A 26523-nucleotide genomic window follows, 5' to 3' on the forward strand; every position below is an offset into this window, starting at 1 on the left:
GCTCTTCTACTCTGACACACATGGGGTTGCTGTAAGTCAGAATTACTTAATGCCAACTGTTTTTTTTTTTTTTTTTTCATCCTCGGAGTGGCATGAAGTAGGAAGGGGAGATTCCTAGGTAAATTTTGAGATTTGGAGAAAATGATGGTGATCACTTAGCTCATAAAACAATATATTTTACCTTTCACCTATAAATTTAGTGAAGTTTAAAAGTTAAAATGCTAAAGCCTTAGCAAAAAACTTGGGAAATAGATGAAAGACGAAATAATCCACAATCTCTCTTTACTAATGTAACTACCATCATTTTTTTCATAATCTATTTTCAACTTTAGAAACCCTGGTGTAGCAGTTAAGTGCTACGGCTGCTAACCATAAGGGTCGGCAGATCGAATCTGCCGGGCACTCCTTGGAAACTCTGTGGGGCAGTTCTACTCTGTCCTATAGGGTCGCTATGAGTCGGACTCGACTCGATGGCACTGGGCTCGATTCGGTTCGTTATTTTCAACTTTATGCATATAAAAACAGTAATTTATAAATATGTCCAAAAATAGTTTTACTGTCAGTACATTTACCCTATGTCTTAATATTATCTTGGCCTACTTTTGGCCAAAAAAGACTGAATGAGAGTCTGTATAAGTTGAGGGGATCAGGGGAGGTTTTCTGTGTGTGAGAGTTAAATGATCAGAGAGTAAAGAATATTCTTCACTGAGAGTACAGGTATATCATGCTCTGTGCAGAAAGACAGCGTGGCTTTTTTGGTAGCTGTGAAAAGGCCCTGTGGCTGGAGTACAGAGGTTGAGAGTGGAAAAGTAGAGCATTTCTTCGCAGAGACTTGGAAGCCATGGAAAGGAGTTTGGATCGCATGCTAATTGAAGTAGGCCGCCATTAAAGGCTACCAAGCAGGGATACGGCCTGAGCTGATTGACAAGTTTCTTTTAAAACAAAAAACTGTGTAGACAGTGGATGAGGAGCCAAGAGTAGCAACAGAGAATTTAATAGAGGGATGGTTGGTTGACAGTGTCTTGGAGGTAGTGGAGATAGAGCATAGTGGCCAGGTTTGAGAGAAGTTTAGAGAACGAAATAATGAGGAATGAGGGAAAGGAGAGTATTGGAATAACTTCTAGATTTCCACATCTGTACGGATAGAGGTGTCATTCACTGAGATAGGGGCTACCGGAAAAAGGACCAAGTTTGGGAAGGGAAGGTTGAGTTTGATTTTGCCCATATTGATACTTGACGCCAACATGTCCAGGGCAGATATCATTTTGAAAGATACACTGTTTTACAAGCCTTTAAGTTTAGAAGAATTCAGAGCCTTATTTTAGATCTCGAGTAAGCTTTTGCTTAATTATTGTCAAATTCCAGGTGCTTATTCAATGTTAAAGAAACCCAACCTTTTGAGTAACTTAACAGAAACCCTCTTTTTTTAGGAAAAAGTACTAATTGAAGCATACAAGAAATGCCTCGCTGTATTGATGCAATGTCACAGTGGTTTTACTGATGGTGAACAGCCAATCACACTAAGCATTTGTGGACATTCAGTGGAAACTATCAGATACTGTGTTTCCCAAGAAAAAGTTAGCATTCACCTCCCAGTTTCTCGCTTACTTGCAGGTAAAGCATTTCCCAGAATGAAGAAAAACCATGAAAATTACTTTTTAAATTGTTGTGTGTTGTTACTATGTATTTGATACTTACCGTGAGCCAGACGTTTTTTCAAGAGTTTTACATGTATTACATTTAATCATCATATTGGCCTATGAAGTAGATACTATTATGGGCACTGGGCATGTACATACCAGCTACATTTTCCTCCCCTAGAAGTTTATTGGCAGGCATCTGACCCACTTTAGTACATTCTGGCATTATGGCAGATACTGGTGCAGCCGTCTAAAAACAAGGAAGTTTGCACCACATTTGAGCATTGAGAGCTGTTTGTATGAGGGGATGCTTCCTGGAGGAGCGATTATGTGAAACTTTATACACTTTTGGCTTCTCTATACAGCAAGATAAGGCTTGCAGGTATATTCACTATTTCCTTTGTGTCATTGGGAAGGTATGGTCACTAGCATTCGAAAATATTCAAGTAATTGAGTTATTTTGGGGGTGAAAACAGTTTGCAGTGCGCTTCCTGGGCCATGGTACCGATATGTACCATATGTGTGATGTACTTCATGGAATGTGGTACTGACATGACCCACTTGAAATTGGCACTCCATTTTTTCAAACAAAAAAAGTGCCAACAGACAATGATTCGATATCCATGAATCATTAGTGAAAAAACATGGCATCACCAAAAATTAAAAAAAAAAAATTTCGTCCAGTAAAAGGTTAAGGTCACTTTACAGGTAGGAGGATTGAGGCACAGATAGTGACTTGCATAGTGTGATACAGCAAGAAAGAGACAATTAGGATTTGAGGCAATTTAGCAACTGAAGACATAATTATAACCATTAGACTATGAGTTTTTTTTTTTGTACTTCTTAGCTGTAGATGCCACATGTTTTGTTAACTCACCTTCAAAGTCTGTGTTGTTCAATTCAGCCCAGCCTATCACTTAAGCAGTTGCTAGTGAATTGAAACCACCCTGACTTTTCTCTCCCTCTTTTTCACTCTTTTATTGATAACTTTTTAAGCAACAGATCAAGAGGGAGTCCCAAATTGGGGTGATGGTTTTTTCATCAAGTAGTTGATTTATAAGCCGTTTGTAATTGGTAGAATATCTGAAGCTACTAGCTTGCAGTGGCAGAAGATTTTGAATATGAACTTGTCCATCGCTACAGATTCATTTCTTATGTCTAGGTATTCTTATCCTGCTCACACACTATTCTTGTTTGATTTTTAACTCTGAGAATAGAAAGAAGAGAACTTCTAAAGATAGATGATTTATTTATTTCAGTATTTTTAATTTATCTTAAATATGAGTCATTAACTTAATGTGTTGCGAAGGCATTTTGGGAGTGATGGGGACATAATGGAGAACTGGTGTCATTTCTTCCTTCAGTGTTGGGTAGAAGTCACCAGTGAAGTGATCTGAACCTGATACTTCCAATTTTTTTTGCAAGTTAGTAATTATGAATAAAATTTCTTTTATAGATACAGGCCTATTCAGGTTATCTATTCCTCCTTGTTTGAGTTTTGGTAGTTTGTGTCTTCCAAGGAATTGGTCCATTTCATCTGAGTTACCAAATTTGTGAGCATAGAGTTGTTCAAAGTATTCCTTTATTATCCTTTTAATATACATGGAATCAGTAATGACAATCCTGCTTTCACTTCTGAAGACTTTTTAAAATCATTCTGAGCATTGTCACATTATCCTGCTTATAGACCCTAACATTCCAAAAGTCTTTTGGGATGTTATTGAAATCCTGGTGATTTATGATACCTATTGTGGGAATTAGGAAGTGTTCTTCTTAGACATAGGAATATCAAAACAGTACAACAAATAACTGCCGAGAATGAAATTATGATTGTAAAAAGAAATATCTCTTATTCCTGTAACTTGTTGAGGCTCAGTTTTGTTTTCATTCATTTGTTTGAGTGCTTTGAACGTACTAAACTGTTGATCCTCAGCATAAGCAAGTGGCAGCATGATGTTGTGGAAAAGTACTGGACTAGAAGGCAGGAAAGTGGGTCGCGTCTCCAACTCAGCCGCTGATCTCTTCTGCATTTAAAAATCCGGTTATATGGATGGAACCTGACATTGATGGTTTATCCACCCAGAAAATTGTCAATTTTCTGAAAAGATACTAATTTCTGTCTGTTCAGTGAACGTTTTTTAGCATTTCTGTCTCACAGTATTTGATAAACCTTGGCCTGAATGCTTGCAGTCTAATTGGAAAGCTAAGTAAATATACACAAAACAGTTCAAGAACAGCTTGAAATGTGTGATAGTGGAGTTTGAGTAGTGGATATTGAGAACCAGTTACTCGGATGAGATTAGTAATGCAAGTCTTCTTAAAGGAGTAGACCCAAGCTTGAGCAAGTGGCCCACAAAGATTGATAAGATTATAAAGAGTGTTCTCTGTTTAGGCAACAACATAAGAAGAATATAATCAGAATGAACTGAGGTCGAGCCATAAAAGAGCCCACTGCTGATGGGAATTAAAGAGACTTTGATCCTAAATTGGGAGTTCTGAGAGACTTCATTCTGAGCTCAGGATCAGTGCAGACCATGAGTGTTCGGACCAGTTTCTCTGTTCAGTTGCCAGAAGGATCTCTCACTACTATACTTTAAATTGTAATAAACTCGATGGCCCAGTGAAATATGACAGAATTGCCATAACTATGTAAATTGCTTTGATAGTTACATAGCTGCTTTTGCTGTATTTGTGTATCTAGCATTTACTTCTGTACGGTTTCCTCGCCATATGTCGGTACATGTGATTAAGGCTCTAAGTGTACTTTTGATACAGAGATTCATAAGAATAACAGCTGAAAAGCTTCATTTGTGGACCCAGTTCATTTTATACATTCTCAAAGAGAAGGTAAAGAAGTTAGATATAAAGTTGAGTGAATATTTAGATTTTTCTTTTCCAAATGATTTTCACTTATAAAAATACTTTTTTGTTTGTTCTTCTGTGCAGGTTTGCATGCATTATTAAGCAAAAGTGAAGTGGCATATAAATTTCCAGAGCTCCTACCTCTAGTAAGTGGTACTGAGATTTGAAAGTGAATACCTACTTATTATGTTCTGTGTAGTTGAAATGACTTTAAAACAAAAAGTGTCTTAAAATAATTTCAACCCGTTTTATATAAAGCTTTTCTCCCTATCATCCAGTCTTCTTTATAACAGTTGAGATGTTTGTGGGTTTTTTTGTTTTTTTTAATATACAGAGTGAACTTAGCCCACCCATGTTGATAGAACACCCTCTTAGATGTCTTGTGTTATGTGCCCAAGTACATGCTGGAATGTGGAGAAGAAATGGGTTTTCTCTAGTAAACCAGGTAAGTGTTTAACTCTATGGAGAATTTTCATTCCATTTTTTTGGCCTCTTTTTTTTTTTTTTTTATGAAGGCTGTAGTTTTCAAAAGTTAAATATCTATAATCAGATAGTTTAAAAAGACAGATCTATGATAAACCAAAAAATTTCTTCTGTAACTTGTAGTTTGTCAAGGAACAATATCAGAAGTAAAAATGAATGACAATGGTTTTGATTTTCACTTGAAATCAGTTTTTAGAACAAAGTTGTCTATTTAAAAAAATAATAATAAAAATAGATTTCATGCATTTAAATTGGGTTGAAAGTTAGAAATTCTGTTAGGTATCTCTGAAATTGAGGTTTTAATTTTTAAATCTCAACAAGGTGTAGTATGGATATTTCTTCTTTTTTTGGTAATTATAAACCTACTAAAACAACCTTTTACTTTGTTGTAAGACCCAGAAAATTGGCTGCAAAATATGAACTATAGAGTGACCACTGTAACCTGGAAGTTTCCAATTAATTAATCTCTACTAAGATCGTGTTAACTGTTAGGGAAACCACATCGTGTGCGTGTGTGTGCGCGCGTGCGCACAGACTGTATGCTTTTTGGGGGAGTGGGGAGAGGAGGGTTGGGCAAATAAAACCTAGTTATCCAGTATAATAATTTTTTTTTTTTAGATTTATTATTACCATAATGTGAAATGCAGGAGGGAGATGTTTGACAAGGATATAGTAATGCTTCAGGTAATGAATTTAAAAGCATACTTAAAGGTTGTGTGGAGGGAGTGGGGGGCATCATTTACTTCTTGTTACTGCCACAGAATCCAGTCATTTATCATGGCTCCCAAATTAATAATTCCATCTGAGCCCTGTCTATTAAGCTTCAAACTCATATAGTTAACAGCCTATAGAACATTTCCATCTGGAATTACTGGACACATTTCAGATTTAACAAGTTCAAAACAACTATTTTTTCCATAACTTCTCCCTATTTTATGTTTCCTACTATAAAAATGGCATGGTGGGGACATCTGACCTCCTCTAACTTCACAAGGGGGAGAGAGAATCACCATCAGCCGAAAGCTGATTCTTGTGAAGTAGAGGTCAAACATACCTCATCTCCCCAACCTTTTTTCCAATTCTGACACCAGCCATCCCTCCATGGCACTCGCTACTTCTCTCCTGGGTTTAATGATTCATTGTAACAGCCACACAGAACTCACAGACAATACGCATGATATTGGGGTTTACTAGGGAAGTAACAGGTTACAATTCAGGATCAGAAACTACTCAGGATACAGTTCTTCAGTCAGTACAACTTCTTGGCTGTGCCCACAGGCAGGCCTCTCCCGGGCCCTTGGCCCCTGGGCCTTATAGGCCTCTTGGACTGGCCCGGCCTCTGCCCTGCTCAGGTAAGTGTTGTGAAGCTCTTTAGCTTTACCAATAGGTGCCCCCAAAGTGACCCCATTCCGCCAGCAAGCCTCTGGCCCAGAAGCACTCAGCTTTCTCACTCTGTGGGCTTGGAAGCCCACCGCCCTATCTTCTGCTGGTCTCCTGGTTCTGCTGCTGCCAGTTGTCATGCTTGCCGCCACTTCTAGCTGTCTTGTATTGTCTCTGGTGTTACAGCTCTCTGTCTCCTGGGTCTAGGAGGTTCTCAGTGCAGGGACCCCAGGTCCAAAGAACACATTCTACCTCTAGCTCTTTCCTGGTGGTAGTGAGGTCTTTCTCTGCTCTGAGATTGGCTCTCTTTTAAGTCTAGCAGATAGCAAAACTAACCAATCACTTCGTTAGGGTTCCATACACTTTATTTGCATGGTTTCACCCCCAACAAGGGTGCATGCTCCTTGTTTGCATTATTAGAAAGCTATCCATTCCCCTCTGTGGGCCACAAGTACCTTATTTGCATACTCTAACCCAATCATTTTGTAGGAGTCACAAGACCATGCATGGCTCGAAGGGCCATATTAAGTAATTCACTGCACCGCACCTACCTCAGTGAATTGTTCCACAACATATACAGTTGTTAAAGTCAGGAAGCTGAAAGCCATTCTTTCATCTTCTGGTTAAAGACACAAACTGTTAAACTGATCTTCGAGTCCTGTGCTACTCTCCATTCCATACTGCTATCCCAAGAATATTTAATTACATCAAAATTCCCTGAATTTGCAGTGCTATATCTCCTAAGTCTTAAACTCTCCATGTTTATTTCTTTTGCTCCCTAAATTGCCCTCCTCTTCCTTTACCTCACCTAGCTAACTTCTTTACTGCAAGCCTTAGTTTAGTGTGACTTTCTCCAGGCCTTTCCTGGCCCACCAAAGCTTGATCGAGTATGCCTTTCTTGGGGACCTTTGGTGCTTATCCTTGCCATAGCATTTATAACTCAATATTATGATTGCCTGTTTACTTTTTGTCTCCCCCACTAAACTGTGGCAAGTGTATCTTGTTCCTTTTTTGTCCTTTGTGCTTAGCACAATGCTTGTCACATAGTAGTTGTTTCATATTATTGCTGAATGGATTTCATAATTATAGGAACATAAAGTCAAGAAATATAAATTTCAAAGATAGGTTCAAAATAAATGAAAAGCTAGGTTAGTTTAGAATTTATACAAATGGAATTAAAGGGAAATTAAGGACTCTCGAAACTAATTTTAAAAACTGTCACTTCTGCTAGTATAGCGTTTACTATAAAAAAATAGGTTGACAGCAGCTACAGCGTCATCTACCCTGAGACTGGAAGAAGTAGATGTACAGCTCCCAGCCATTCTGATCAGGGTCAAAATAGATGGACCCTGGTAGAGTGGGAGAAAAACATGGAACAGAACTCACATTCTTAGAAAGTCCAGACTTACTGGACCAGTTGAGACTAGAAGACTGCATGAGACTGTTACCTTCAGACACTTTTTAAATCTTGAGCCGAAACTGATCCCAGAGTCACCTTTTAGTGAAGTAACAGATCAGCACACAAAACAAAGGACATTATCTGGGAGTACAGTGTTCCATTAAAAAACCGTCTATACAAGACCAAAGGTGAGCAGCTACTCTAAAGCAAAGATGAGACGATAAGGTGGCAGGGAAACTAGGGTCCTGGAGACAGAACGACGAGAATGCAGTTAAAGAGGATGTGGGCACATTACGAAAAACGTTAACTAGTGTCACTGAGCAGTTTGTGTAGAAATTGTCAAATGGAAACCTAATTTGCTGTGTAAGCTTTCACCAAAAACACAATAAAATATTATTAAATAAATAAATAGGTTGAGAGTTCTTGATAAAGGTTTAATATGTATATTAAGCAGTACTGGAAGCTTAATTGACATACTACATTCAGAGCCCATACACCAGACAGTGATTAGAGAACCCTGAAATAAAACTTGGGAGCTAAATTCATTATTTTAAAGCATTACAGAAAAAGAGAATTCATAGTCCATGTTAGTCTGATGTGTGGATTCAGGTTTGGTTTGGTTTGGTTTTACATGCTTAGATTCCTGCCCACACTTGTCACCTAACACAGTAGAGATTGGGACTAAATGGATTTCCTTCTTTTATTGGGATTGGTGAATAAATAGACTGCTTTCTGTTGTGCAAAACAAAATACCATTAATTGTGTAATAACGTTTTTGACCTTCCCCTTTTCCTTTATCTCAAACGTTTAAAAAAAAAAAAAAAGACAGGTGTCTCCATGATGGATCCAAACCATTTCCTGATGATCATGCTGAGCCGCTTTGAGCTTTATCAGATTTTCAGCACTCCAGACTACGGAACAAGGTTCAGCTCTGAGGTTACCCACAAGGTAGGGACGCGTCTAACGACAGACATCACCAAAGGAGCACCTTTCATTTTGTTGTTACGTTAATTATTTGAGATGCAGTATGCGTATTCTTATCTCTGAACTTTATCTTCCCCCGCTTGCTATAGGATGTTGTACAGCAGAACAATACTCTAATAGAAGAGATGCTATACCTCATTATAATGCTTGTTGGTAAGTTCGGATTGCTTGAGATGTTTATAAATTATATTGGTTTCTGTGGTAGCAGATACTTCAGAATTTCCAAACTATGTTTCTTTTGTTTAGAGCTGATACTCAGTTTTAAGGAAGGGGAATTAGAGTATCTATCTTTTCTCCGTCTAGTTACTGTAATGTTCAGAGTGATTGTGCTTTGGCGCTTTGGAGAAAGGATGGTGTACAGCTCCTGAAGCAGAATAAACGAGAAGATTCTAAGTTTGGGGGAGAAAATGGGGACAGGAGAATTTATCAAGCAAGGATTAGGATATTTAAGAGCTATTCGCTGTTACTTTATGCTTTAGCTCTGTTTCCCACCATGGTTTTGTGATACAAAAATGACTTTGTGACATTAAAAAAAAAAAACCTATTGCCATCAAGTTGATTCCAACTCATAATGACCCTATAGGACAGAGTAGAACTGCCCCATAAGGTTTTCAGGGAGTGGCTGGTAGACTCAAACTGCTGACCTTTTGGTTAGCAGGTGAGCTCTTAACCACTGCGCCACCAGAAGCCCAATTCCTATTTAATGGAGACCGATGGCTAATAGAAAGGAGCCCGGGTGGTACAACAGTTAAGCACTGGGATGCTAACTGAAAGGCTGGCAGTTGGGACCCGCGCAGCAGCTCTACAGGGAGATTATCCATCAATCAAGCATCAGACCTATGGCTCTAATGCCCCTCCCATAAAACTGAGTATCAGACCTGGTGATCTGCTTCTGTAAAGATTACAGCCAAGAAAAGCTTATGGGGCAGTTTTGCTCTGTCACTGGGGTCACTACGAGATGCAGTCAATTTGATGGCACCTGACAACAACATGGCTAATAGGTACAGCTTTCTTTTCTTGTTGCCTGTATTTCCAGTCTATTTTTCCCCCCATCTTTCCCATTCTTTTATCCCTTGCCTTGTCCCACCTCCCTTCCTATTTTAGACCCTCTACAGTCCATAGAGCAGAGAATCCTGACTACTGTCAGTAGGTGATATCTTATTTGCCACTAGACAGAGTAGGAAAGGGAGGCTCTCTCTCTCTCTCTACCATGTGGCAGATGGAGTGAATCCAGTTTTCCAGGCTATTGTTTTTCACTACTTCTCATCCCTTCTCAACCTTCCTATCCTGTTCCTCTAAAGCAGCAGCCAGAGTTCTTTCTCTCCACTGCCTGAAGTGTGCACTCACCCGTTGTGTCTGAGACTCAGAAGTGTGATCAGTGCTGCTCTCTCTGTAGCTTGTTGCCAGACCAGTCATCGCTTTCCCATTGCACAGACAGAATTATATAGAGAAATGCGTTGTGTTGCATAACTTATAAGTGTAATGCCACTCAAGTATTGTGGTTGTGTTAAATGCGATGTACATACTTGTTCATTATTGACAGGAGAGAGATTTAGTCCTGGAGTTGGACTGGTAAATGCTGCAGATGAAATTAAGCGGGAGATTATCCACCAGTTGAGCATCAGACCCATGGCTCACAGTGAATTGGTAAAGTCTTTACCTGAAGATGTAAGTACCTACATTTTTAAAAAGAAAATTTTAAAAATCTTCTCATACCTATCTGTCTAGTATATACAAAGCAAAATAGAGATAGACTCTTTTACACCGAAGCCTTGAAAGAGATAAGGATGCTGGGGCAAAAAAAGAAAAGTAATCCCAGCTCTTAGAACTGAACTACTGTATCTGTTAGAGAGGGATTTTTATAAGGCCCTTAGTGTGAAGCTGCCACAAGTAGAGATAGTGCTTTGTAACTTAACATGTTGAGGGAAAGGAGTGGGAAAATACCTGCTCAGTTTTTGAGTCTTATCCTTCTCAAGCATTCAGTGATTCTCCTCCTTGGTGAGCCATCTGTTTCATCTTAATGAGTGTAAAATAATATTCACAAGAGCATTCGTAGGTTGAATTGCAACTGTTTTTCCTCTCTGGGTCTTAAGTTCCTCAGCCATCTATTTTTCAGCGTTGGGGCTTTTCAGAAACTCAACACTTAATAGTTAGTAAAGGACTTTATTTTCATTGAGGCTTTTCAAGATAATGTTTTCCCAAGATTGAAACACAGATCAAAACTTTCAATGTAACAGTTCTTAATCTGAGCTGGCAACCTGTCTTATATGTGTTGCATAATAATACTTTTTAAAACCTTTTTATTAACATTTTCAAACATCTACAGAAATAGAAAATATAGTATAACAGACTCCATGTTCTCATCACCAGCTTCAACAGATGGCCAGTCTTGTATCATCTATACCCTTACCTAACCCCCATCTACTCACTGGATTGTTTTGTAGAGAATACCAGATTTGTCATTTCATCTATAAATAGGGCTATATGTATTTAAAATAGCGGTTCTCAACTGGGTATGATTTTTCCTTCCAGGGGTACATTTGGCAATGTTTGGAAACATTTTTCATTGTCACTACTCAGGGTGAGGGAGGATGGTCCTGGCATCTAGTGGGTAGAAGCCAGGAATGATAACTGAACATCTTGTAATACACTGGACAGCCTCCCACAACAAAGAACTGTGTGCTCTAAAATGTCAGTGGTGCTGAGGTTGAGAAACTCAGATCTAAATGATAAAGGATTTTTTTTAACCCATGTACCATTATCGCACCTAAAAAATTAACAGTAATTAATAATTTCTTAATATCTCCAAATATCTATTCAGATGAAATGGCTTGTACTTTTTTTAGTGCAGGAAATTCTGAGTTTTTAGATGAGGAAGCAATTATAATTTACCCTAGGCTTTAGGATAAGAGGAGTCCCTAGGTGACACAAACGATTAACACGCTTGGCTACTAACCCAAAGGTTGGCAGTTTGAATCTACGCAGAGCACCTCAGAAGAAACACCTGGTGATCTACTTCGAAAAAATCAGCCACTGAAAACCCCATGGAGCACAGTTCTACTCTGACCCATACGGGGTTGTCGTGAGTCGTAATTGACTCAATAGCAACTATTTTTCTTTTTTTAGGATAAGGAAGAATAAAATTTGAAACAGCTTTTTAAAGCTGTTTATACAAGGTGGTGGTATATAGTCACCCAATCTGTGTCCTGTAGAACACACAAGATAGTAAATGGGTAGCCTGGGGAAAAGCTTAGTGGTGTGTTACATATTTTAGAATTACTCTGTAGTATGTTACCTTTTGGAGAATCATAATTACTTTAGCGAAATAAAGACTCTGAGAAGTCTTATAGTAAAAGAACATATGCAACTTTTCTTAAACCATATTTCCCAAGCTTTTTATCAGAACTTATTTTTATTAAAACAGGAATTCAAAATTCCTATTAACATCTTGTCATGAATGAAATATGATTTGGGAAATGCTGTTTTACTGAAACTAGATAAGAAATTAGTGTAACTATTTCACAAGATAAAACTATTTTAGATAATATTTTGTTTAAATGTTATATGTAGACTTTGTATTTTCATTTAATTCTTTTGAAAATAGTTATTTCGATTCTATATGGTAGTGACTTTTTTTTTTTAATTATAGCATTCTGAATGAATGTCAGCTTACCAAATAATCTGCCTAATTGTATATTAATCATGTTTACTATGGGATCCTCATCTGTAAAAATAGGGCTAATAGTATATCTACTTCATAGGTTGCTATGAGGGTTAATGAGATAAAAACATAGTTCTCAGAGTGTTAGCAATTATTAACACAAAGCACACTTATTTCTTATATCTTTAGGAGAACAAAGAAACTGGCATGGAGAGTGTAATTGAAGCAGTTGCCCATTTCAAGTGAGCTTACTTCCTATTATTTCACATTCCGTATTTTATACATTCACCTTTCTTAGATTGTTTCCTTTGCTGGAACTGAGCATGAAGTTGTTGCTTTCAGAGAGTGACAAATATTTTCAAACTTACAACTAAATTAGATTTCTCACTGACATTTCACTCTTGTAATCTAGGCCTGCAAACAATAACTTAAAGTAACTTTATGAGGGTTTTCGATACATTTACAGTAAGGGTTCATAGCTGATGGTTTCACTGAGCAGGTGATCCAAGTAAATGCATTGGGCTTTCTTCAGATTTCTTTGTGTCCATTTGAATGTGGCACCTAAATTGTGGACTAAATGCTTCCTTCTCTAGTGTCCACTGTGTTGCCCAGTCGTTAGTTTGTCTCATTAAGGTTGTTGAGGCAGTTGCTTAATCCTACTTTTTTCTTGCTTCCTACTCCACTCCAGTGGCAGTGTCTTTTTGTTGATTGTGAAGACAATATGTTCTTTTAAAGAAAATACGGAAAAGTAAAAAGAAAAAAAAAAAATTTATTATCTTAACTGCTCCCCGTTGACTTCAATTACATTTAGATATATATCTTTCTAAACTTTTTTTCTGTGCTTGTAACACTTACATCTATATGTATATGTAAGAGGCTAGAAAGATACATACTTTAGCAAAAAATTTATTCATTTTGTATTTACTGTTCCGTAGCCTTTTTTTAATTAAACTTCATTGCGGATATTTCTGGAGCTTGTCTGCTAACCAGAAGGTCAGCAGTTCACGTCCACCAGCTGCTCCCTGGAAACCCTAAGGGTCATTTCTACTCTGTTCTATAGGGTTGCTCTGAGTCTGAACTGACTGGATGGCAGTGGATTTGGTTTTTTGGTTTGGGGGTATTTCTATATCTTCGTGTCTTTTTTTTTTTTTTTCAATCTAATACGCCTTGTCAGGACATGCAGGTTTACTTTTTTCTTTTTTTTCATAGTCGTGTACTGTACCGTATTTAATCTCTTCCCACTTGATGGATATTTAAGTTTCCATATTTTCTCTATCATAAATGAAGTATTGAATATCCTTGCACATATATCACATATTTTGATGTGTAAAAGTATTTCTTTGAGGATTTGTTAGATCAAAGGGAAGGCACATGTTACATTTTGATACATACCTCCAAAGTGTCACCCCAAAAAAGTCATCAGTTTACACTAGCAGTGTATGAGAGTGCCCTGCATCTTGGCCAGCACTTGAGATGTATAGCCTTCTTAATTTCTACACATCCAATGGGTAGGAAATGTTACCTTGTTATTTCAGTTTGCATTTCTCTACTTTTGTACATTTTTCTTTAGGATTGTCTCTATCTTAGTATTCCATAGGCTTTTTTCCTATATTACCCATAGCTGTCAAGTCGAGTCCTACTCATAGCAACACCATAGGACGGTGGAACTGTCCCATAGGGTTTCCAAGGAGCTCCTGGTGGATTCGAACTGCCGACCTTTTGGTTAGCAGCGGTAGCTCTTAACCACTACACCACCAGGGTTTCCTTTTCATATATTAAAAAATTAATTCTTACAATATTAAATACATAACAAGTATTTTCTCCCCAGACTGTCACTTGAGTTTCAACTTTGTTTATGGTATCATTTCACATAATTTAATTTTCATGGGACTTAAATCTTTCTGTCTTTTATGGTTTCTGGGTTTCATAACTTGCCTGTGAAGGTTTTTGAAGCCACAAAATTGTGAAAATATTTTTCTAAAATGTCACCTGCTTTTTTCCACTTAATAGAACTTTGTGTGTCGGAATGTAGAGATTAACATCACTTTGAATAGTGTTTAATTGTCTGGAGATGTTGTAATTTGTGTAACCCATTCCCTTATTATTAGACTTTTAAAATTGTTGATCCTCTAGTGACCATTCAGTTACTTGTCCAGGTAGGATACATTCAAAGTAGACTTGCTAGATAAAGCTTTGGATTTAGATTGCCAGGTTAACCTGTGGAAAATATACACTCCCCAGCAGTATATGAGAGGTCTGCTTTCTTATTCTGACATCTAATTACTGTCTCATAAATTAGCATGTGACTTTAGTAATAATATTTGAAGGACCTTTGTTTCATAGGAAACCGGGATTAACAGGACGAGGCATGTATGAACTGAAACCAGAGTGTGCCAAAGAGTTCAACTTGTATTTCTATCACTTTTCAAGGGCAGAGCAGTCCAAGGTAATTGCGAAAGTTGAAGGTATACTGGGGAGCGGGCAGAATTTTTTTTCCTGAACAACTTTTACTATTTTACGCAAATTGAAAAAGGATCATCTTTGTTATAGAAAATTTGGAAAATTTAAAAAAAAATGAGGAAAATACAAATTACCTGTAATACCACTAACAGTGTTTTGTGTGTACGTATATAAGATCTATATAATTACATACATTTGTTGTTGTTGTATGCCATCCAGTTGATTCCGACTCATAGCAACCCTATAGGACAGAATAGAACTGCCCCATAGGATTTGCTAGGCAGACTGCCAGTTCTTTTCTCCCAAGACCCACACATATATAATTGTATTATTTTATTGATTTTTGAAAACTGGTTCTAAACCTTTATTGTAACTGGTTAACCCATTTTATACACATAGAGGTTTATGGAGTTATAATCTTAGGTAGGCAAATTTTGACTTTTAGCAGTCTTCTCTTAAAACCCTTTTTTAGTAAAGCTCTTGTTTAATTTTTGATGCTCATAGATCTCAGGTCTAAATAAGATTTTTTATTTGGGTATGTACGTGTCTCTCCTGCATTTCAGTGCAACAGATAACTCATTTTTTACTTCTTTTAGTAGAAAAAAAATTAATGTTGATGTCTATATTGGAGGGACTGCAACATTAAGAATGAAAATCCAAAATCAGAATATAACATAGCAAAGATTGATTTACTTCACTAGTATAGGATATTAAGTTGTTTGTATTAATAATTTCTAATCCAAATAACTTTCTTTTTATCAGGCAGAAGAAGCTCAACGGAAATTGAAAAGACAAAATAGGGAAGATACAGGTATTTTTAAATTCTTTTTTCAAAAATCTCACGTCAGTCTATTTTGCTTATTTTACAGTAAGGTAAGAGTAACAAGACTGCTGTGCCAGCAATTGTATATAAGACCATTTTTAAAAACATTTTTTTCTATCGACTGTTATCATGATGAATATCCTTGGTGAAGTAAAAGATTTAAATATAAGCTCTCAAAGTGAACACTCTCCTTATTCAAAGGAATAATAAATACGCTAATATAAAAGTGGTCTGTACTGATTCACCTTTGGGTTAATGGTTTTATTTTAGGTTGTAAGACATTTCTAGGGGGAAAAAGGCTTTCCTTTGTACTTCTGCTGTTTATGTAACTTTTTATGTATCTGACCTTGAGAAGGTCATTGACCTTGAGAAGGTAAAATATAGGTATTAGATGTTTGTTAATGAATATTCTTTGAGTGATAGACTATCAAAAGTATCTAACAAAGGGATGGGTTTTTTATATGCATGATCTACAAAAGAAACCAATAATAGCTTTATTTTCAGCACTTCCACCTCCAGTGTTGCCTCCATTCTGCCCCTTGTTTGAAAGCCTGGTTAACATTTTGCAATCAGATGTCATGTTGTGCATCATGGGAACAATCCTGCAGTGGGCCGTAGAGCATAATGGATATGCCTGGTCAGAGTCCATGCTGCAAAGGGTAAGTTTGCAGACATTTATTATTTGTATTTTAGTGCTTTTGTAGTAAAAGCCAGAATACTCTTCTCAGTATCTGTACAAAGATAATTTAGGACAAAAATGTACACTATTACCTTAATTTGAAATACATAGTATATTGTTACTGCTTTTGTGTCTAGCAGTGAGAATGAGTGCGTGACAAATTTTTTTTATGCCACGTTGTTATGATTGGTTCAGTCCCATTTTAGTCTGTCTCACTGCTCATCAGTTGGTCCTGATCTGTCTTTGTATACGCAGTACTTTGATATTTCTAGAGAGAAGGTGTTTTTTCTGTTTTAAAGATGATAAAGTAGGCTCAGAGGGCTTCCTTGAGGGTGTGTAGCTTAAAAGCAGGAAAGCCAGGATTCAAGCACAGGCCAGCCTTCCCCCAAAGCTACTATTCTTTCCATTTTATCAGCAGACTGAGGTATTTCTTTGGCTATACTATGTGTATAATTACACCCCTTTCCATGGAGCTGTGGTGCACTATAGAGAATATCGGTATTATGATAGCAAAAGATTTGTGGAAAGTGATGGGAGAAAGGGTGAACAGAGTTTATTCTTTGTTTACATTCGCTTTTTGTCATTCAGGCTTCTGAGAACCAGAATAGCCTAATATGGAGGGAAGGATACAGACACCAGACACATGTATCTTTCAAAATCGAAGAGCAGGATAAAAGCAAAAAAAAAAATGCTGATGGATTCGATATAGTTTGTGTGTGTGTGTGTGTGTGTGTGTGTGTGTGTGTGTGTGTGTGTATTTAAGCCTTGTGAGGAATTTTTTGTGAGATATACTGAAGAACTATAAACATCCTTATAAACTGTGTTGCTGTAGAGATAAAAATGTCTGTCTTAATTTAGCCTGACTAAATTTAAGATGTACTCTTTAGTCAGTATCATAGACTAGATTATTATATGGTGGAGACTTTCAGCTCTGTAACTGGCCACTGATACGCAGTAAAACGGAAGCCTTGTGTATTACATGAATCACAGGCCATTATCTAGTGGTAATTTTAGCTTATCTTAAGAATTAGCGATTGAGTTTTCTTGCTAGCTGAGATAGGATTTTTTGTTTTCCTTGCTGAGAATTCTGTAAGTTCCTAGCTTGAATTGTTTTTTGTTGCTCTTTGTCTTTAATAGTTTGATTTCTCCTTCTTCAATAGTGAATTAATTTTCTTTTTGTTATTTCCTGTAAAGATATACACTTGATTTTTTTTTTTACTAAAGGTTACAAAATGTGTTTTATTTGAGGTGTTGCATTTAATTGGAATGGCGCTACGAGAAGAAAAACAGCATTTAGAGAATGTCGCAGAAGGGCATGTAGTAACATTTACCTTCTCTCAGAAGATATCTAGTATGTATATACCCTTTACTAAGTTCACTCAAGATGTGATTTTAAACATGTAATGCAACCTGTTTTATTTGATCATAATAGATTCTAAATGAGCTCTATTGACTCCAGATATTTGAGGCTGTAAGTATACATCTCTGATTAAAGGTACTATATCAGATGCTAATGTATTTTTATAAAGTTACCTGGGGCCTGCACATACTTAAAATACATATATTTAATTCATAAACAGCAAAAATAATGAGGAGTCCTTAGTTTGAAATGGATATAACACATATATTTGAATTCTAGGATATACTTCTTAAGACATAAAATATGCTATCAGGATTTCGCCTTTAAATTTTTGCTGTTAGCATATAAAAATGTAAGATTCTTCGGTATTGAAGATAAGAAAATTAGCTATGGGGGATTAGATTATCATTGTATATTATTTTCTATAAAATAATGTGACTTTTTGTAGAGGGCCAAGGTGGTTTTCTTTAACTTTTTATTTTGAAAATTTTAAACATATAAAAAAAAAACCCAGTGCCGTCGAGTCAGATAGACAAGTTGAAAAAGTAGGACAGTAAACCTAGATTCAGTAGTTAATATTTTGGTCTGTTTGCATTTATACTTGTACACTTTTTGAACGATTTGTTGTAGACATCGTAACATCTCACCTCTAATAATTAAGCATTTCCCTCCTAAGAAAGACATTGTCCAACATCCCACAATACATGTAGTCCCCAACTTACAAAATATTCGAGTTACGACAAGCCAGACTTAACAACCGTGTGACTTTTTTTTGTTGTTTGTACATTTTATCACTAGTAATACGTACTACTTACAGTTATGCAGCACATAATGTGTTGATGTTACCTGTCTCAGATCTTCACTCCCAGATGTTCAGTTCTGTGATTTACTGTTCACAGCACTTGCGTACAGCAGGCTATGGCCTGGTCTGCAGTGAAGTCAGTATTGAGAGTCACAGCGGATAGAAATTGGGCAATGTTCAACTCTAACGACATAGGAGAGTTGAACTGCACATGCACGTGACAGCCATTACAACTCTAACTGCGCTGTTGCAACACTGGCGCCAACTTTATTGTACACCAGGCCTAGAGCATGATCTTATTCAGCGTTTTGTACCGTAAGAAGCATCAGCTGTTAATCTGAAATGAGGTATTTGACTTTTGTCAGAACCGATTTACAGTGGAGTTGTTGGAACAAAACCCTGTCAATAGTCAGGGACTGCCTGTACTATCATCACGCCTAAGAAAATTAGCAGTAATACCCCAAATCTAGTCACGCTCTGGTTTTCCCAGTTGTCCCAAAAATCCTGGTAAGAAAAATACACTGTTGTTAGATATGTCTCTTTTAATCTCCAGTCTCTCCAACTTCATTTTTTTTTAAGGAATTGTGTTTTTGAAAAGCCCAGACTAGTTTCCGTATAAAATAGCTCACATTTTGGGTTTTACTTATTGTTGCCTTGTGGTGGTGTTTAACTTTTTCTTTTATCCCCTATATTTCCTATACACTGGAAAATTAGTCAAGAGCTTGATTAAATTCAGTTAAACAAATTTGGGAAGAATACTTTATAGGTGATGCTGAGTCCTTCATATTGTATGACATCAGGAGACACATAATGACAGGATGTCCCGCTATTTGTGACCCAAGTATGATCACTTGGTTCAGTGGTGACCACTGGATCGCCCCATTGATCTATTTCACTTAGCACTTAGTCTGTGGGGTGATGTTTTGGCACTGCAAAGTATCCTATTCTCCAGCAACTTTTTTACCTTAGTCACTTTAGCACTCATTCATGATCCTTTCTGAATCAGTTATTCCACTGGGGCTTGTAAACTAGTGATTTTCTAATTCCATGATTCCTTCCTGGCTGAAGCACCTCATGAGCAGGCACCACTCGTCTGTCAGTGGAGGCTTGCATGCTGTTATGATGCTGAAAAGTTTCAGCTGAGTTTCCAGTCTAAGATGGACTAGGAAGAAAGGCTGGCTATCTACGGCTCCCTCGGCTTTAGGCTCACCGTTCTCCTAGTCCATCTGAGTGACGACTCCACCCTTAGGAACACCAGAGGCCGCGGCTCCACCCTTTGAAACCCCAGAAGTCGTGGCCATACCGTTTGAGACTGAGGCAACTCAGCTTCCTGTATTCCTTGTCTCTAGTAGGCCCCTCAGGCCTCATGTCCACATCAGCCCTGCTGGGGCAAGTGTTCCAGAGCTCCGTAACTCTACCGATAAGTGCTTAGGGGCACCCTACTCCGCCAGTAAACTTCATCTGGAAGGCACTCAGCCCCATGGGTCGGCTCCAGCGCTGCCTGGCGCTTGTCTAGTACTGCTGCTGGAGGTCCTCTATCCATTCACAGTTTCAAAACTGCTTCCACATTTAACGTATCTGTTAGAGCAGCACCCCACTCTCTCAGCACCAAATTCTTAGTCATCTAGCGCTGTTCTAACAAATACCCCAAGTGGATGGCCTTCACAAAGAGATATTTATTTCCTCATAGTAAAGTAGGCTAGAAGTCCAAATTCAGGGTGTCAGCTCCAGAAGGCTTTCTCTCTGTCTTTCAGCTCTGGGGGAAGGTCCTTCTCATCAATCTTCGTCTGGATTAGAAGCTTCTCTACACAGGGACCCTGGGTCCAAAGGACACCCTGTGCTCCCTGCCCTGCTTTGTTTTATAAGATAAAAGGTGGTACAGGCCACACCCTAGGGAAAATCACGTTACATTGGATCAGGGATGTGACCTTAGTAAGGGGGTTACAATCCCACCCGAATCCTCTTTGACATAAGATTACAATCACAGAACGGAAGACAACCACACAATACTAGAAATATGGCCTGACCAAGCTGACACATATTTTGGGAGGACACAATCCATGACACCCCCTGAAGGCTATATTCTTGGGTGCCAGCCTTTTCCTCGGTCATTATTTCTGTGGGCCATTGTGTCTTTTGCTTTCTCTGTATCCAGGGTGTTTACTTTAGGATAACCACACCGAAAACTCCCTAATTTTTTTCACTGAACCCACAAGATCTCAGGTTCTCTCTCACTCACTCTCTTTTTTTTTTTAAACAAGCATCATTTTTTCTGGACATTCCGATTATTTCTCTTTAAACATTTTATGTACTTAAGACCCTCTATGTATGTGTGTGATATATACATACATATATATATATTTGGGGGGCGGGGAACCTTCCCCTTTCCAGAGTCAAACTCCTGATTAACAGCCACAGAATTTTAATTCTGGAAGGATATTAAAGATCACATAAGTTAAATCTCCTCCCCTCTTAGGGAAGAGGAAGATTTTGCCAGAATAGTTGCGCTTAAATCGAGAAATTCTATGATGGAGCACTTCCGACTGTGAAACTGGATTTAATAAATGTACCCTTGAGAACATGGACTTGACATTTATCTTTTTCTCAAAAAAATTCTTAAGGAAGTTATTTTAAATCTAGCTTTTATTAAAAGTGCGAAGCGAACAAATGTATTTTAAATGCATTCCTATAATCCTAATTCATTTTCTTAGGCTTGTAAGATCTCAGGTAGACTAGTTTTTTAGCTGGTTTTTTATTTGATTTTGCTAGAGGATATGTTAAAATTATCATTTGGTATGAGAAGCAAGTTTCAAATGCTTAAAGCACCACATTTGTTAACAGCTTGCTTGTAAAGTACAAATATGTGTTGCATTCTTGAGAAGTATTGAAAATCTCTAATAATTAGAGCTGTAATCAAGTGATGGCCAATAAAAGTTATAAACAACTCCATTTATCTTCTTGTGCATAGACTTAAGCACTGTGAAGAGTTAGCTGCTGTTATTATGCCTTTTATTTTTCCACCGTAGGACCTGGTGAAGCACCAAACAACTCTCCTAGCATACTAGCTATGCTGGAAACACTACAAAATGCTCCCTACCTAGAAGTGCACAAAGACATGATTAGGTGGATATTGAAGGTAAAATTTCCTGCATTGTTCTGCCTTCTGTGAGAAATATTTGTTATTTATACATTTTGATAATGTTTTATAGCTTCGGGATAACTGAGTCTTTTTTTTTTTTTTGGTAGACTTTTAATGCTATTAAGAAGGTGAGGGAGAGTTCATCTACCAGTCCTGTGGCAGAGACAGGAGGAGGAGCTATAATGGAAGAGGTATAAGAAATAAAGTGTGGTAATACTGAAAAATTGTAGCAAGCTCATTATAAACAAATTTAATTTATCTGCATTAAGTTAATAGTTGATACTATTCACAAACGTTTAAATGTCAAGAAACATGCCACTACTTATTTGTTGTAGCAGTTTTTTTGGTTTTCCCCTTTTTTTTTTGAACATGTGAGATTAATTAAGAAGTCTTGTTTAAGTGAGAGTGTTAAGTAGTTTTTAATTAATGTGTAGTTATCAATAATATATTTCTGCTTTGGTAAAAAGATGTTCATTTAACATCTAATGGTCTAATTGAATGAAGCATAATTTCAGAATTCAAGAGACAAAGACAAAGCTGAGAGGAAGAGAAAAGCCGAGATTGCCAGACTGCGCAGAGAAAAGATCATGGCCCAGATGTCGGAGATGCAGCGGCACTTTATTGATGAGAACAGAGAACTCTTCCAGCAGACATTAGACCTGGATGCCTCTCCCTCTGCTGTTTTTGATCATAGGTAAAACTTAATAATAATTTTTGAATCATTCAACTAGGGGTGATTTTGCTTTTTTTCTTTATAAGTGTACTTTTAAGCCTAAAGTAATTTAGTAAACTTGATAGGTGAATTTTGTGACCTTCACTTGGAGGAATTAAGCTTAGAAATCTTGACTTTCTTAGTATATGTTTATGAGCATATCTCTGACTACAGATAAGGCAATTCATGTGTATACTTATGTTACACATAAGACCCTTGACATTCATGAAAGAATGAGTTCATTAAGCTCAGTTAATTGAGTATTTGGCTTCTGTGTTCCATATTAGATTGCTGTGAGGATTACAAGAGATGGTCTTGATACATATGAGAGACTTTTGACAACTCAGGCCATCAAAACCATATCTGTTAAGTATATACATACATGGGATCTACTGTTTTATGATTAATGTTATATATTTATATATATATAATATGTTATATATGTTATGTTTTATAGAAACTGCTTAGAATCATTCTATTCATAATCTTTTTATTGCAGCCCTGTGGCTTCAGATATGACCCTTACAGCATTGGGCCCAGCACAAACACGGGTCCCTGAACAGAGACAGTTTATTACCTGTATATTGTGTCAAGAAGAGCAAGAGGTTAAGGTGGAAAGTAGGGCAATGGTCTTGGCAGCATTTATTCAAAGATCAACTGTATTGTCAAAAAACAGAAGTAAATTCATTCAGGATCCAGGTAAGTCATAGCTAGATCCTTGTCTTCTCTAATAATAATGACTGCCATCTGGTGCATTGGTGATATACAGAGATGTTATTTATTAATAATTCCATAAGCTTGTTGATATCTTAGGCAAGAATTGTATCTTACGTATTTCCTCCACTTCGCAGATGTGGAAACACTCAGGAAATTAAGTATTATGCTTGAACCGTACACTGATAAATAGCAGAGATTCAAAGAAAAGCTTTTCTTTGTGATATAACATTAACATACTTTGTGTCTTAGGCTGGGTTCTCTAGAGAAGCAAAACCAGTGAAGCGTATGTATATATATAGAGAGAGAGATTTATCTCAAGGAAATGGCTCACACGGTTGTAGAGGCTGGCAAGTCACAAATCCGTGAGTCAGGTTTCAGACTGGAGGCTTCTCCTGACTCACGTAGCTGCAGGGACTGACGAACCCAAGATCGGCAGGTCAGACAGCAGGCTGCGCAGGCCAAGGAATCCCAAGATTGACAGGTAAGCTGCTAGCTCAAGTCCCAAGAGCCAGAGGTCAGGCGATGACTGAGCCAGATACAGGATCCAGAGCGAGAGCCTGCTGGAACATCAGTTTATACACTGAGGCAGGCCACATTCCTAAGGAAACCCCCTTTCAACTGATTGGTTACTTATAGCAGATTTCATCATGGAGTTGCTTACGTCATTATGTAATGGTCAAACTACATCATAAAACTGCCAAACCACTGAGAGTCATGGCCTGGCCAAGTTGACATACAACCTTAACCACCATACCTTGTCAACTGGGCACCTGGACACCTCTCCTTAAACCATATGTAATCTCTAAATAAAGACAGTTATGAAGTCATACTTGCATGTAACATGATACAATTTAAACATATACAACTGAAAACACACTAGCCCTGTTTACATCTTATATTTTATAAGTGAAGAAAATGAAAATATTTCATGCACCATATACAAGGAAGAAGTAACTCATAACAAATACAGTCCTCATTTCTGCAGCTGATCGTGTGGTTGTTACTGGTATTTAAAACTGCCTTCTTCCACCACCCGTTCCATATTTCCTTTACTTTCAGCAAGCACCTCAGTGGCCGTGGTTCTTTGCCTGGTGGAATGACCCAAACCTTCATTCCTGAAGTGATGTTGGAATTGGGTTGCTGTAGTTTTCCGTTGAATTTAATCCAGGGCATGGTAGTACTAAGAAGTGTCCTAGGGTATCTCCAGTGTTCCAGGTATACTTTTCTCTATCTCCATTATGTAATATCAATTCAGTTTCCTCTTGGTAATCAGGGTCAGACACACCAGTCAGTGTTGTAGCTCCATTCTTTGCCTGTTGATCCAGAAACATAAGGAGCCCAAAGTGCCCAAAGTGGCTGGGTGGCATTCTTAATTTCCAGTTCAGTAGAATCAGTGATGGGCAGCTCAGGATGCCTGGTGACTTAGTGGTCCATGGTTAAGCATTCAGTCTCTACTAAGGCCCAGTCACGAGCCAAAAGCTGTTTCTCAAAAGAAGAGTAGTTATCTGTAGATGACGGGAGGGCTTTGCTCCAAAATCCTCAGGGTCTGCGCTGTGATTCACCAATAAGGGCCTGCCAGAGACTCCAGAAAGCAACGCTTATCTGCCACCAACACTTCAAGCACCTCTGGATCGGCTGGATCATATGGCCTAAGTGGCTGAGTGGCTTGCACGGCAGCCTGAACCTGTTGCAGAGCCTTCTCTTGTTCTGGGCCCCACTCAAAACTAGCAGCTTTTCAAGACCCTTGATAAATAGGCTGGAGTAGCACATCCACACGAGGCATATGCTGCCTCAGAATCCAAAGAGGCCCACCAGGGATTGTGCCTCCTTTTTAGTTGTAGAAGGGGCCAGATGCAACAACTTATCCTTCACTTTAGAAGGACTATCTCAGCATACCCTACACCACTAGACCCCTAGAAATTTCACTGAGGTGGAAGGTGCCTGAATTTTGTCGGGTTAATTTCCCACCCTCTAGCACGCAAATGTCTTAGCAGTAAGTCTAGAAACATTGATACTTCTTCCTGACTAGGTCCAATCAGCATAATGTCATCAATGTAATGGACCAGTGTGACATCTTGTGGAAGGGAAAGGCTGTCAAGGTTCCTGCAGACTAAGTTATGAATAGGGATGGAGAGTTGATGTACGCCTGAGGTAGGACAGTGAAGGTATATTGCTGGCCTTGCCAGCTGAAGGCAAACTGCTTCTAGTGGTCCTTTGAAACAGATATGGAGAAAAAGGCATTAACCAGATCAATAGCTGCATACCAGGTACCAGGAGATGTATTAATTTGCTGAAGCAATGAAACTTCATCTGGAATAGCAGCTGCAACTGGAGTCACCACCTGGTTAAGTTTTCAGTAATCCACTGTTATTCTCCAAGGTCCATCTGTTTTTTGTATAGGCCAAATAGGCAAACTGAATAGGGATGTGGTGGGAATTACCACCCCTGCATCCTTCAAGTCCTTGATGGTGGCACTAATTTCTGCAGTCCCTCCACGAACACAGTATTGCTTTTGGTTTACTATTTTCCTAGGTAGGGGCAGTTCTAATGGCTTCCACTTAGCCTTTCGCACCATAATAGCCCATGTCAGGGATTCATGGTGGGGGTTCTGCCAATTGCTGAGTATGTTTACTTCAATTATGTATTCTGGACCTGATACTACAGGATTACTTCGGAAGCCCACTGGACCCACTATGAGTTAGACGTGAGCTAAGACTCCATAATAACCTGACCTTCCTATGCCCCCCACTCTGACTGGTAGGCCACAGTGATGTTTTAAGTCTGATGGAATTAGTGTCAATTCAGAACCAGTGTCTAGTAGTCCCTGAAAGATCTGATTATTTCCTTTTCCCCAGTGAACAGTCACTTGTGAAGGGCTGTAGATCCCTTTGGGGAAGGCTTGAAGAAAGATTAACAGTATAAGCTTTTGGAAGTGCAGTGGGGTCGTTTCTCAAGGGGACCCAGCCTCCCCTTCATTCAGTGGGTTGTAAGTCTGTAAACTGACTGAAGTCTGGAAATTGATTGAGGAGCATGACTCTCTACTCTCACTACTCAAGTTAGGCTGTGTTTGCTTGACCTAGAATTCTTCCACTTGTACAGATCAAGTAAATATTTAGTAGATTTTCCATCTGTTTCACTCCTAGTGACACCATGACTTAAGTAGCCAGCGTCAAAAGTCCACCATGAGTTAGACTACTCTGATTACTGCTTTGACTCCACTGTCCGTTACAGTAAACAAGCCCACCTTGTCTTTGTCAATTGAGTGCCACCACATGACCCTGATAAATCCAGTCTAACATGCCAATTTCTCTAAGCATTTGGATACTTTCTTCTACAGTATACCAGGGCAGGTCTGCTTCTTCACCTCCATTTAGTGTAGGCCACCACATAATCCATGCTTCAGCAAACCAACCAAGTAAACT

The 26523-nt window shown here is 38.2% G+C and overlaps 1 protein-coding gene across 5 annotated transcripts in view; it reads left to right on the plus strand.

Moving 5' to 3' along the window:
* Positions 1–26523, plus strand: part of UBR2 (ubiquitin protein ligase E3 component n-recognin 2) — a 129231-nt gene that overhangs the window by 66094 nt on the left and 36614 nt on the right. For all 5 annotated transcript variants that reach the window (XM_049892205.1, XM_049892216.1, XM_049892227.1 and 2 more), the window contains 16 exons: positions 1431–1614; positions 4587–4648; positions 4837–4947; positions 5604–5669; positions 8590–8712; positions 8838–8901; positions 10292–10416; positions 12599–12651; positions 14753–14855; positions 15632–15680; positions 16197–16351; positions 17620–17722; positions 21560–21669; positions 21780–21863; positions 22188–22366; positions 22884–23083. In XM_049892205.1, the coding sequence (XP_049748162.1) occupies positions 1431–1614; positions 4587–4648; positions 4837–4947; positions 5604–5669; positions 8590–8712; positions 8838–8901; positions 10292–10416; positions 12599–12651; positions 14753–14855; positions 15632–15680; positions 16197–16351; positions 17620–17722; positions 21560–21669; positions 21780–21863; positions 22188–22366; positions 22884–23083 (1771 nt within the window). The remainder of the gene's footprint in view (positions 1–1430; positions 1615–4586; positions 4649–4836; positions 4948–5603; positions 5670–8589; positions 8713–8837; positions 8902–10291; positions 10417–12598; positions 12652–14752; positions 14856–15631; positions 15681–16196; positions 16352–17619; positions 17723–21559; positions 21670–21779; positions 21864–22187; positions 22367–22883; positions 23084–26523) is intronic.

Source organism: Elephas maximus, chromosome 1, assembly GCF_024166365.1.
Source record: "Elephas maximus indicus isolate mEleMax1 chromosome 1, mEleMax1 primary haplotype, whole genome shotgun sequence".
Classification (NCBI taxonomy): Eukaryota; Metazoa; Chordata; class Mammalia; order Proboscidea; family Elephantidae; genus Elephas; species Elephas maximus.